Source organism: Verticillium alfalfae, genomic scaffold (genome assembly GCF_000150825.1).
Source record: "Verticillium alfalfae VaMs.102 supercont1.1 genomic scaffold, whole genome shotgun sequence".
In the NCBI taxonomy this organism is placed as follows: domain Eukaryota; kingdom Fungi; phylum Ascomycota; class Sordariomycetes; order Glomerellales; family Plectosphaerellaceae; genus Verticillium; species Verticillium alfalfae.
In genome coordinates, this window is record NW_003315038.1 from 2462548 (window position 1) to 2473648 (window position 11101).

At 57.2% G+C, this 11101-nt stretch overlaps 6 protein-coding genes across 6 annotated transcripts in view; 3 read left to right on the forward strand and 3 right to left on the reverse strand.

Moving 5' to 3' along the window:
• Positions 1-167: 167 nt before the first annotated feature.
• Positions 168-476, forward strand: VDBG_00751 (conserved hypothetical protein; the record flags this gene model as incomplete). The annotated part of the gene is made up of 1 exon (XM_003009023.1): positions 168-476. The coding sequence occupies one exon, from the start codon at positions 168-170 to the stop codon at positions 474-476; it is 309 nt and encodes a 102-aa protein (XP_003009069.1).
• A 1612-nt stretch (positions 477-2088) lies between these two features.
• Positions 2089-2819, forward strand: VDBG_00752 (ubiquitin-60S ribosomal protein L40 fusion protein; the record flags this gene model as incomplete). Its single annotated transcript, XM_003009024.1, has 4 exons — positions 2089-2126; positions 2246-2426; positions 2561-2671; positions 2733-2819. 4 exons carry the CDS (start codon positions 2089-2091, stop codon positions 2817-2819), a joined length of 417 nt encoding a protein of 138 aa, XP_003009070.1.
• A 580-nt stretch (positions 2820-3399) lies between these two features.
• Positions 3400-4409, forward strand: VDBG_00753 (YIPF1; the record flags this gene model as incomplete). Its single annotated transcript, XM_003009025.1, has 3 exons — positions 3400-3486; positions 3543-3936; positions 3997-4409. 3 exons carry the CDS (start codon positions 3442-3444, stop codon positions 4407-4409), a joined length of 852 nt encoding a protein of 283 aa, XP_003009071.1.
• A 434-nt stretch (positions 4410-4843) lies between these two features.
• Positions 4844-5539, reverse strand: VDBG_00754 (rhodanese domain-containing protein; the record flags this gene model as incomplete). The annotated part of the gene is made up of 3 exons (XM_003009026.1): positions 4844-5142; positions 5247-5381; positions 5461-5539. 3 exons carry the CDS (start codon positions 5537-5539, stop codon positions 4844-4846), a joined length of 513 nt encoding a protein of 170 aa, XP_003009072.1.
• A 783-nt stretch (positions 5540-6322) lies between these two features.
• Positions 6323-8202, reverse strand: VDBG_00755 (cytochrome P450 61; the record flags this gene model as incomplete). Its single annotated transcript, XM_003009027.1, has 5 exons — positions 6323-6364; positions 6438-6721; positions 6774-7738; positions 7806-7956; positions 8043-8202. 5 exons carry the CDS (start codon positions 8200-8202, stop codon positions 6323-6325), a joined length of 1602 nt encoding a protein of 533 aa, XP_003009073.1.
• Positions 8203-10271: 2069 nt separating this feature from the next.
• Positions 10272-11101, reverse strand: part of VDBG_00756 (conserved hypothetical protein) — a gene marked incomplete at both ends in the record, with an annotated part of 1516 nt that continues 686 nt past the window's right edge. Inside the window, 2 exons of the mRNA XM_003009028.1 lie at positions 10272-10396; positions 10470-11060. Of these exons, the coding sequence (XP_003009074.1) occupies positions 10272-10396; positions 10470-11060 (716 nt within the window). The remainder of the gene's footprint in view (positions 10397-10469; positions 11061-11101) is intronic.

Below are 11101 nucleotides of genomic sequence, written 5' to 3' on the forward strand. Positions count from 1 at the left end.
AAGGCGGCGCGGGACCTCTATCTCGAGTGCGTACAACTTGTGCTGCGCCTCCAGGTTGACTGGCTCGTCAACGCGAAGGGCCACAAGGCCGAGCTCGAGACTGTTGTTCGAGATCTGTGGGACCTGCGGCTCCCGCGGAAAGCCCCGCGGCGGCAATTGAGGAGCAGATGCTGCACGACTCGACGTCTGAGGCAGAGCTCTCCGTGTTCAGCTCGCAGCCGACGAGCGAGCAAGACGAGAGCGGTTCAACGCTTCCGCATCGGAAGAAGAGAGCGAAAAGTTGGTCTTCGGATGCGGGCGATGGCTGGCCAGCGCCGCGGCTGCCAGATACGCTGGCGCTCTGCTACCTGGGGTGTCTGCTCCTGAGGGCGCCGACACGGATCGGTGACTTTGTTCGGTGGGCGAAGGGCGGTAACATCACGTACAAGCAGGCGGTAAGCAGCAACCGAATATTTACCTGGACAGCATGGGGCTGACTATTATGCCAGAGCCGCCAGATACCGCAGGAGATGTGGAACAGGTTACCAGCAACCCACCAGAAACAGTTTCAAGTGGCGGACCTGGCACGGTTTGACGACGGCGAGCTCCATTCATCTGTGATGAACCTGGCGCTCTCTTTTCACGCGAACTATGAAATGGTGTTCCCGCCCCTGAACGACGTCTTGATAACGCTTCAATATGTTAGGGAACTCGGTCTGCCAGGTTTGTCTGCTCACCTCTATCCTGCGCTCAACGGCAACTGACGCATGCAAGTTGAAATCGTGTCTGTTGCGCGACGAATACCACCGATCATGACTCTGGGATACTCGTTCCCAGTGGAGGCACCCAGAATCAGAGCGATACATCACCCTGAAATTCTACTGAGTTGCGTTATCGTCCTGGCAACGCAGTGGTGCTTTCCGTTTGAGCATGTCTCCCTGCCTTCGCAAGACGACAACGTTCAGATTCCCAAACTAGATTGGGAAAAATGGCACGCAGTCATGTCACAGGCTGTGAAAGAGGCACAAGCAATATCTTCGACCAACTATCGGACCGCAACGGCGGCGGATATCACCTCCATGTCACCAGATGAACTGGACAGATATTTCACACATATGGCGCTGCACATCGGAAGCAAAGGTATGAAAACGTTCGGACTCAAATCCAAGACAATGAGCTGATTCCATCCACAGACGAAAACGCATTCTTGGCCGAATTCTTTCCCATTGAAGACGCTCGACCGAAAGCTGCCGAGCCTGAGGAGGCTGACGATGCACTCAACAAGAGGTTGCAGAAAGTCCAGATCGAGGCGGCCAGTTTCGACGAGGAGAAAGAGAGACAGTCATTAGGCACGAATCTGCGATACTTCTCCTACAGAACTTTAGGGGACTTACCGCCCCACGGGCGAGCATTTTACGACCGGGCAGCTCAGCTTGCAGGCCTGTCGACGGAGTCCCTACTCAAGGCTGTGAATATGCTTGAGTTGCAGATTAGGGCATGGCGGCGGAGGCAGAGGAAACAGGTGACCAACACGAGCTCAATGGCAACAACAGACGCCGCAGACGCAGCGTCAACAAGTGACGAGGTTCAGGACGACACAATTCATGGAGGACGTTGATAGCGAGACGCTGCAAAGACCTTACTAAACATCTGCAACTAATGATATTGAGAGACCAATTGAATGAGAAGAAGACCATCCCAGTCTCTCGTTCAGTGACTGTCGTTACCAGGGGCCTGGTAAGATGCTCAAGTAGATCATTAGATAGCTCGCGCGTCGGAGCGACGTCTACTGGGATGCACGGCACGACCTGTTGTGAGGCATTCCCACAGGCTTTGGTGTCGCGCAGCATTCTCACCCGGTACTGATTTATTGCCTGCTGCTCCACCGTGGTGTGCTGTACTTGTGCACCTGCCGGCCCCCACATCCATGTGACCACCCGAACACTCTCGGGGCATCCAACCCTAAGATTTTTTCTCAATCGGCAAGACAGGCGTCCCCACCAATTGTTCGTGAGAGCCGCGCAGCAGTGAACTTCATCGTCAACATCAATCACTCGCGAAAACCGGCAAGAGTAAGTAAAAAATGCACCCTGCACGCTCGATGCACACATGACAGACATTCGAACAGAAATGCTGACAATTTCACAGTGCAGATGTGAGTTTCCCCGATCCCCGACGACTGAACGACGCACAACACGGCATCCAAGCGAGCCGCCACCACCCCCCCTCCGAGATCGACGACAACTGACGACGATGCGACCAACAGTTTCGTCAAGACCCTGACGGGCAAGACCATCACCCTTGAGGTGGAGTCCTCCGACACCATCGACAATGTCAAGTCGAAGATCCAGGACAAGGAGGGCATTCCCCCCGACCAACAGCGCCTGATTTTCGCCGGCAAGCAGCTCGAGGATGGCCGCACTCTGTCCGACTACAACATCCAGAAGGTCAGTGAGAATGACGGGAATACGAATATGAGGGGTAGTTCTTTTGCTTTCTGAGCAAGCAAGAGGGGGAAAGATTTATGAGACAGGACATGCTGCGGAAACACCCACAAAAACGGATGCTAACACCCTCGAAGGAGTCCACCCTCCACCTGGTCCTCCGCCTCCGTGGTGGAATTATCGAGCCCTCGCTGAAGGCTCTTGCTTCCAAGTACAACTGCGACAAGCAGATCTGCCGCAAGTGCTACGTACGTTCCTCTCGCCAACAACGACCCCACACGGCAGACCATAATCTAACAAGTAGCTCAGGCCCGTCTTCCTCCCCGTGCGACCAACTGCCGCAAGCGCTCGTGCGGTCACACCAACCAGCTCCGCCCCAAGAAGAAGCTCAAATAGACGACTCGCTCGTATGTCATGGATATGGCGTCTGGGATTGGTTTCGGCATTCCGGCAGGGGATGGGATGGTGCAGGGGGCCCGAGAGTGCCCTTGGGTCATCTGGCTTTGTGGAGGCCTGCGCTCGATGATAAGACGAATCGCAGCAAATTGAGCATGCCGTAAAATTCATGATGAACCGTTTTGTCGCAATGTGAGGGGTTTGTGCACGTGCGAGCTGCTGAAGTGACCTCAAGTGCATACAGTCTAGAATAACGAAGCTGCCATACGCACTATAGCGCCATTGCCGTGGAATGACGAATACTCGATAGCTCGGTGAGCGCCCTGCTTGGCTTCCATCTTGCGCGACCACTCGCGGCTTGCCTCTGACCTGTACATCACGTTCACAGTACTGTGTGCGTGTGTGTGTGTGTGTGCCGGTGCCTAGTGGAGCTCTCGTCACATTTCGCCTATCTGCATACGTCCCTTTGACCCCACCTGTTATCTGCATTTCCAGATTACGACACCTTGCTCCTGAGCTCCAGGCCAGCTTCGACCTCTACCCGACTCGGCATTCCCTTGCAACTACAGTCCCTACCCACGAAGCGCGCTCGCCACATTCGAAACGCGTGCAAGATTCAACAATGTCTGGCTCAGGATACGATGCGGTGGTCGACGTCGATGATGACGTGAGCTACCAACTCTTCGTGCCATGAGCTGTTCCAGTGCTAACTTTACATCCTAGGGCGACCTTGGCCATACCGATCTCCAGGACGACCTCGAATTCCACTCGTCAAACTTCAACGACACAAATGCTGGTGGTCGCAAGTCAGCTCCATCAGCCGGTCTCCCTCCACCCGTGACAGCATCTTCATCCTCATCCAAGCGCTTCCTCTGGACCCTATCGTTCTACGCCCAGTTCTTCGACGTTGACACATCTGCCGTGCTCTCCCGCTGCTGGGCTGCGCTGTACCCGCGCGCCAACTTCCTCGACGTCCTCGAGGGTAATCCCGACCTCTATGGGCCGTTCTGGATCGCTACGACTGTGGTCCTCATTCTCTTCCTCGGAGGCACCATCAGCGCGTACCTCGCCGACACTGGCGACCATCCTTTCGCCTACGACTTCAAGCTCCTGAGTGGTATGTAGATCCGAAAGGCGCAGCTTCATGACACGATCAATGGCTAACAGGCAATCTCAGGCGCCGCCGGACTTATCTATGGCTACACTCTCTTCATCCCTGTCGGCCTCTTCCTCGCCCTGCGGTACTTCGGCTCCGAGTCGGCTAACCTGCTCGAATGCTGGGCGCTCTATGGCTACTCCAATCTCATCTGGATACCCGTAGCCCTCATTAGCTGGTCGCCCATTACCATACTCAACTGGGTCTTCGTGGCTGTCGGGTTCGGCCTCTCAGTCGCCTTCTTGCTGCGCAACCTCTACCCCGTGCTCAGCGCCACCGACCGCCAGACGAGCAAGATTCTGCTCATCGTCGTTGTCGCCCTGCACCTGGGGCTGGTCGGTGACCATCAAGATCCTGTTCTTCGCGCACGGGAGCCCCGTTGCAAGCCCTCCCAAGGAGACGACAAGGGCGGCGCGGCCATGTTCCTTTTCTAAAGCGGTTGTGGTCAAGGGAACGGGCAGGATGGATTTGAGTTATGATTGGGCGCCGGCTGCGCGGTCTGGCTAGAGGCCTTGTGTACTGTGTACAGTATTAGATCTATGATGTTTCCATACGCTCCTGGGAGGGACGATGTCCTACCCACAAACGAGTGATTGACGCCCCGTAAACCTGTCCCTCATGGCGACAGTGCCACGCAGAGCACCAATACTGCGACTCACGAGCCCTTCTCCCCCATACAGACCATATTGCATGACACGTTGCCCGAATGTCATCCTACCCGTAGGAAACACACGGCTGCAGTACTATACATCAAACATTGCCCGACGCACCAGCCAGCGCCAAACCCAACATCGGGCACTCCTTACACCAGCAGCAGCAGCAGCAGCAGCAGCAGCGCACACAAGACGGAGACGGAGGGAAAGCCGCCTCACGGGTCCTGCGGCTTCTGCGCCCGGCCGCCGTTCTTCTCCCAGTCGAGCCAGCTGCCGGGGTACTCCCCGACGCCGGTCCAGCCAGCCTCCGTGGCCAGCGCCGCCGCCGCACGGCTGCGCACGCCGGCCTTGCAGTAGAAGACGAGCTCGCTGTTCTTGGCCGGCCTCTCGAAGCCGAAGCGGTCCTCAAACTCCTCGGCCGTCACGTGGAAACTCTCGGGGTGTGTCGTGATGGGAATGTTGATCGCGCCGGGGATGTGGCCCGTCTGGCGGACCTCGCCGGGCTCGCGCGTGTCTATCGGTTCTCTGGGTTAGCCCGCTGGTATGGTTGCTCGTTTCTCCAGATGGGTGTGCATGTGTGTGTGTGTACGCCAGGCTCGGGTACCTGAAGACAGATACTGGAGCACGGGGAGACGAAGGAGGAGGGGGAAAAGGCAGCAAACGTACCGACGATGATGATGCCAGACTTGTTGCTGTCGACGGCGCGTTCCAGCTGGTCAAAGGTCCAGAGCTTGGTACCGCGGGCCGACGTCTCTGTGGTATTTCTCGTTCAGACGCCGTCGATGACGAGCTGGGAGTATAGCCTGAGCCGGGGATGCGTCGCCGGGCGGACGGCGAGACGAGTCTGGAAGGCGGATGTCGTGGTGGTGCTGCGCAAGCAATTGGCGTGTGATGCCGTGGTGGCGACGCATGGCCGCGCCGAACGGACGAGAGCTGTGCGGAGAAGGTGGGCGCTTTGGCGAGAGGTGGCCATGGCGAATGTGCACTTTCGGAATGCGACTGGGTTGAGACGTACAGTACAGGACTCAAGTATTGGCAGGTTCGAGCCTATCGTTGTTGGAGGGTGTTGAGCTTTGTCTGACAATCGGTCGAGGTCAATTCCGAGGCCCAGAACCGGAAGCTCGAGAGGACCCGCTTTTGGCAGTTTCGTCATTGACCAGCGCTTTTGAACGCACCTGGCTGACATGACAACAAACCGCCGTGTAGGCAGCTCACTCGTACCAGGCGACACGTCCAACGATTATTCTCGAACTCTCATTCTCATTAACGACCTCATGCTGGATGCTCGCTCATCTACCCCAAAGTATCATACCCTGGCCTAAATAATCCTGGCTCGCCCTCCCCAGCGGCCTTCGCCGGGAGCGACGGAACCCCCGGGCTGCAGTGAAAAGGGACATAAGCCCAGAAGAGAAGAAGGAAATGTATATACACGGAAATAGTGATTACAATTAGTGAAGAGCGTCCCCGTCATAGAATGGTCGTGTCTTTCAAGCCCCAGGGCCACGCGACCGGAGAAGCGTGGCGCTCCTGTTGTCGACCACTAGCAGTGGTTCGGGCTTGATCGTCTCACCAGTCATTGTGCACCGTCAGGCTGATCCGTCATCCTGAATCTTGGGCACCACCTGCCGGGTTTCGATTGGCGAAGGGCATTCAGCCGCATCGTGGAGGTAGATCTGACAATCCAACCTCCTATCTTACGCCGCAACGCGCTCCTTGAACGTCAGAGGGCAATCATCCTAGAGGGCAAAAAGAGTCAGTTCTGCCGCTCCCGCCAAACGCTTCTCTACTTTTTTTCATCTTTAGACGTACCTTAGGGAAGATGGTGGCAAACACCTTGATCTCCTCAGACAGGGGGGTGGGGTGATGCGTCCACTCCAGCTGGAGCGCGGCCTTTCCAATCATCAGCGCCAGGTTCAGCTGCACGTACACCTGGCCGATGCAGTAGTGGGGACCTGTGCCGAAGACGAGGAAGTTCTTGGAGCCCTTGACCTCAGCGTCGCCCGTGTAGTAGCGCTCGGGGTCGAATTCGTCGGGCCTCTCGTACACCTCGGGGTCGCGGAGCGCGGGCCATACAGACGGGATGATCATGGAGCCTGGATGATATCAGCAACTGTTACGACGTCGCACGATCATGCGAAAACTCACCCTTGGGCACGGTGTACTCGGGAGTGACGGGGAAGGCCTTCTTGGCGACGTAGGGAACCATGATGACGGGAGGGCGGTAGCGAAGAAGCTCACGGACGACGGCGCGGGTGTACTTGAGCGACTCCAGCTGCTCCAGGTTAAGCTCGGCATGGATGTCGCCGTTGCGGACCTTCAGGTTCTCCTCGCGGATACGGTCAAGGATATCAGGGCGCTGGGCCATGATCTGGAAGAGCCACGTCGCGGCACTGCTGGTGGCGTCCTGAGAGGCGAAGAGGAAGGTGAAGATGGTCTTGGCAATCTCGTCGTCGCTGAACTCACGAAGGTAGGGCATGGGCTTGGTCAGACCCTCGGCCTGGCCAGCAGCCTCAGCGTCGCGGTACTTCTTGGACTCCTGAATGGCCTTGACCCAGCCGTCGATGAGCGAGTTGACTTCGCCGCCGGCAGCCATGCGAACCTTGCTCTTGGCGGAGCACTTGGCAAACTCGGCCAGGACCATGTCGGCAGCCTTCTTTCCGTACCAGGTGCGGGTGTACGGAATGATGACAGGGAAGTTGACGAGCTCGAGGGCGGCGGTGATGAGGTAGTAGTCGTTGGCGATCTTGTCGACAGCATCGTCGGAAATGTAGTAGCCAACGAAGGTGCGCAGAGAGACGGCGCACATGAGGTTACGCAGCTCAGGCATGAAGGGGACAGGCTTGCCGCCAGCGTCCTTGGTGACCTTGAGGAAGCGGGCGAAGTAGTCGCGGTACACGCCCTCCTGACCAGGAAGGTACGAGTCGAGGGCCTGGCGAGTGAAGAGCTGGTTCAACCCCTTGCGGAAGTCAACGTGAGCCTTGCCGTCGAGGAAGACCCAGTTGTCATGTCCCAGGAGCTTGGGGGCGACATCGACGACGCAGGGGGCAACGTAGGAAGGCGAGTTGAAGATCTTGCGCGATAGATCACGGGTGGAAGCAATGACAACAAATCTGCAAAGAGGTGTACAGTCAGTGTATTGTCACGAAGAGGGGTGCCGGTAGAAAGAGGCAGACTGACTTGTGGAAGACGGAGACACAGCTCAGGGGACCGCTCGCCCACTTGGCCTGGTACTCCCAGAACTTGGGGTCCATGGAGGACAGGAAGGGGCCCATGAAGGGAATCTTCCATGCTGGGCCGACGATGGAGCCCTTACGAACGATATAGCCGACTACAAAAAAGCATTGGTCAGTTGAAAAGCTTCCCGGTAGGCAGTCGTGACTGCACAGCAACGACGATGCGGCAGGCGAGACATACTCTGATCGTACGCGACCAGGAGAGCGAGAACCGTGAAGACGATGGTCCAGACGCTGGCGTTGGAGACGGCCTCGATCACGCTGTCCACCTGTGGTGGGATGGAGACGCTGGCAAACTTTGCGTTCGCCAGAACGGAGGTGAAGGTCGTGTTGGCGTCCATGGCTACGGGCTGTTGCGAACTCGAAGTCTGCTTGTCAGCGAAGCTGCTGAAGCGACTTGCTTTGGTCGTTCGAGGGTGAGGTTGAGCGAAGGACGGCCACGAGCTCTCTCTCTCTCTCTCTCTTTCTCTCTCTCTTTCTCTCTGGGCGCGACGAGTTGCGCGAGGGCAGATGTTCAACCAGAAGCAAGGCGCTGAGGTTCAAAGGCACACACACACGAAGGTCTCGTCGTGTGCTGTACACGCGCAACTGTGCAATGGGATTGCGGAAAGGAATGCGAAGGGGGTGGGTGGAGGAAACGGCACGGGGGGGGAGGGGGCGGCGTTCGATGTTATCAGTTTTCCTTGGGAGGGACGACCTCACATGGAAGTAAGGTAAGTGGAAATGCAGACTTCTCGGAGCAGTCGCGACCCTACTGGGCACCACCGTCCACTTTGACTCAAACAGGCCTCACATTGTGCACACAGGGTCTGGCCTGGTCAGGGTAAGGTACCTACCCAGGTAGGTAGCCTGGGTGATCACCGTTCAGCTAACAGCACTTAGGTGGTGGCAGGCGGGAAACAAGGTGATGTATTCATTACTCAGCACGAAGAAAACACTGCAATCATGGCGGGAGCACGGGTCTCCATGACTGAGATTCCCGTCTTTCCACGGAGGATGGGGTAAGGTCGCAGCGGTGCAGCGGATGTTGCGGGTGGTGAACGGACACAGTCGAAATTACCAGGTGCTCGATTGCGCAACGGACCAACAGGGCTGGGTCGGCGCGCTGTCAATTTTTTTGTTGGGTACACCCTAAGCGGCAGGCTGTGATGCAGCACGAGCCCGCGCACGAGCCAGCCTTCAGGGGATGGCCGGGCGACAAGGGACAAGGGACAAGGGGTGAGGAGGGGAGAGCGCGGACGGACCACTGTGGCCCTGCGATTCCTTCCTGCCAAGCGGACAGAGGACAGGGCCCTGGGAGGCTAAATTACCACGCCATCTCGTCCAATCTTGTCGGATGTCATTGGCCGATCATTCGAGGTGGTGCGAATTTGGTGGTGAAGTGCTTGGGCTGCCCAGTATCTTTTTTTTTTTTTTATCCACGGCGCCGCGATTCACACGGTGGAGAAATTATGTCTGTCTGGTTGTGTCTCAGTCCCCTGCTTCCGTCAGTCACTTGGGTATCGAAGCAGCAACAGCGGTCGCAAATAGCAAGCAACAGTGCAGCATGTGCGTCGTTGTCAACAAGCATTGTTCGATCTGCCTTGCCAATTGATGTCATTTGACTTGATACAGAGTTCACCGCAGTTCGCTTCGTCCACCTCAGTACGACGTCAGTCACTTGACTAGGTAGCTACGGCATGAACGGGTAGGGATAAGGGGGGTGGGAGGGGCGTGGCGGGCTCTCATGCCCACGAGGCACGTCATGGGAGTTTGGCCAGATCTGCACATGTTGCATCCGCCAGAGGAACGAACAACTAACTGTACAAGAACAGGAACAGTCAGTCAAATGCTCACCTTGTGCACGACCCGTCGATGCCGCCGCTTGAGATTGGAGCTCCCCCATTCGCCAATCACGCCTTTCCTTCTCCCACACCGCCTGCCATCCAGCATACGAATACGAAAGAGTGGGACCTCCGGACCGTCCGGACAACGACGAGACGCCGTCTCGGCGTCAGAGACATTCTCGACTGCCTGAGTTGCTTTTGGCCTGGCTGTGCCGGACTCACTCGGGTCTCGGGCTCGAATGCGATAAAAAACGGGACCGGGCTCATTCGTCGTCTTCCTACAGCTCCGACCCGCCTCCCCAACCCAGTATTGATGGGTGAGCGGCCGATTTTTTCAATTTACACGTTCTTAGAGGGCAAACACGCACTGCACAGTAGGGGTATCTATCGCATTGGTCTAGTCTTGGCCCGACGCTCCGTCGTCTTCTCGTGATGCCGAGTGCCGGGCGTGCCGAATTTCAGTCCCGTCTCCAGTTTGACTTCCGTAATTTGCTCACATGGGAGCAACTCTTGTTACATCGCCTCGGCTTCAGTGTGCGTGTCAGTCCATCCCGTAAACGCAAGACTTCAACAGGTGACGCCGCTTAAAAGCTATCATTCAAGACGTCATCGTTCATCTTGACCATAGTGGGGCTGTATTCTGAGCTGTCGGGCTCAGCGCCGGCCGTCATCAAGATGTCGTCTACAATCCGCTTGCTAGCCTCCCGTGCTGAACGCAAAGACAAATCAAACGCAATCAGCCTACGTGGAACCACAAGCCATGGGACAAAAACAAAACATACCGGGTGTCTGCAACAGTTTGGAGGGCGGCAGTGCAAACTGAATCGTCTTGGGCGGGCTTATGCCACCGAAAGCACCCTCGTCGCTGTCGCTGTCCCAGTCGATTTCATACTTCTGCCTTGTCACGGGGGCCTCGGTGGTAGTCGTCGTGTCGTCGTCCTGCGGGAAAAAGTCTTTCGTGCGCCGCGTCGAAGCAGGCGTCTGCACGCTGACGCCTGGCGTCCTAGGTCCGGCCGTCGCGGCGGCAAGTCGCTGACGCGCCGCCGACTTGACGGGGGACATGAAAGCCTCGCTCCGCAGCTTGGGCGCCTCCATTACGGGCGACGACATGGGCGAGTCCTGCCATGACGGAATGCCTTCTTTGCCCTTGCCCTTGCCTTGGCCTTCGTCTTCCTTTTTGAGCGGCGAGATGCGGTACTGGGGTTCCTTGTGCGGCGTCGCCTGGAGCCTGTAGGTTTTGTCGAGCATGCGATGGAGCAGCGGGTCCTTGTTTCCTCGTTGTATTGACTGCTGTGGCTGGGGGAGTAGCGAGCGCGGCGTCATGGACATGTCGGGCAGACGAGCAGTGTGCTGCGCAAAGAGCACAGTGGAGTCTTCTTCCTCGAGCTCGTCCCCATCGTCCTCGGCATCGGGC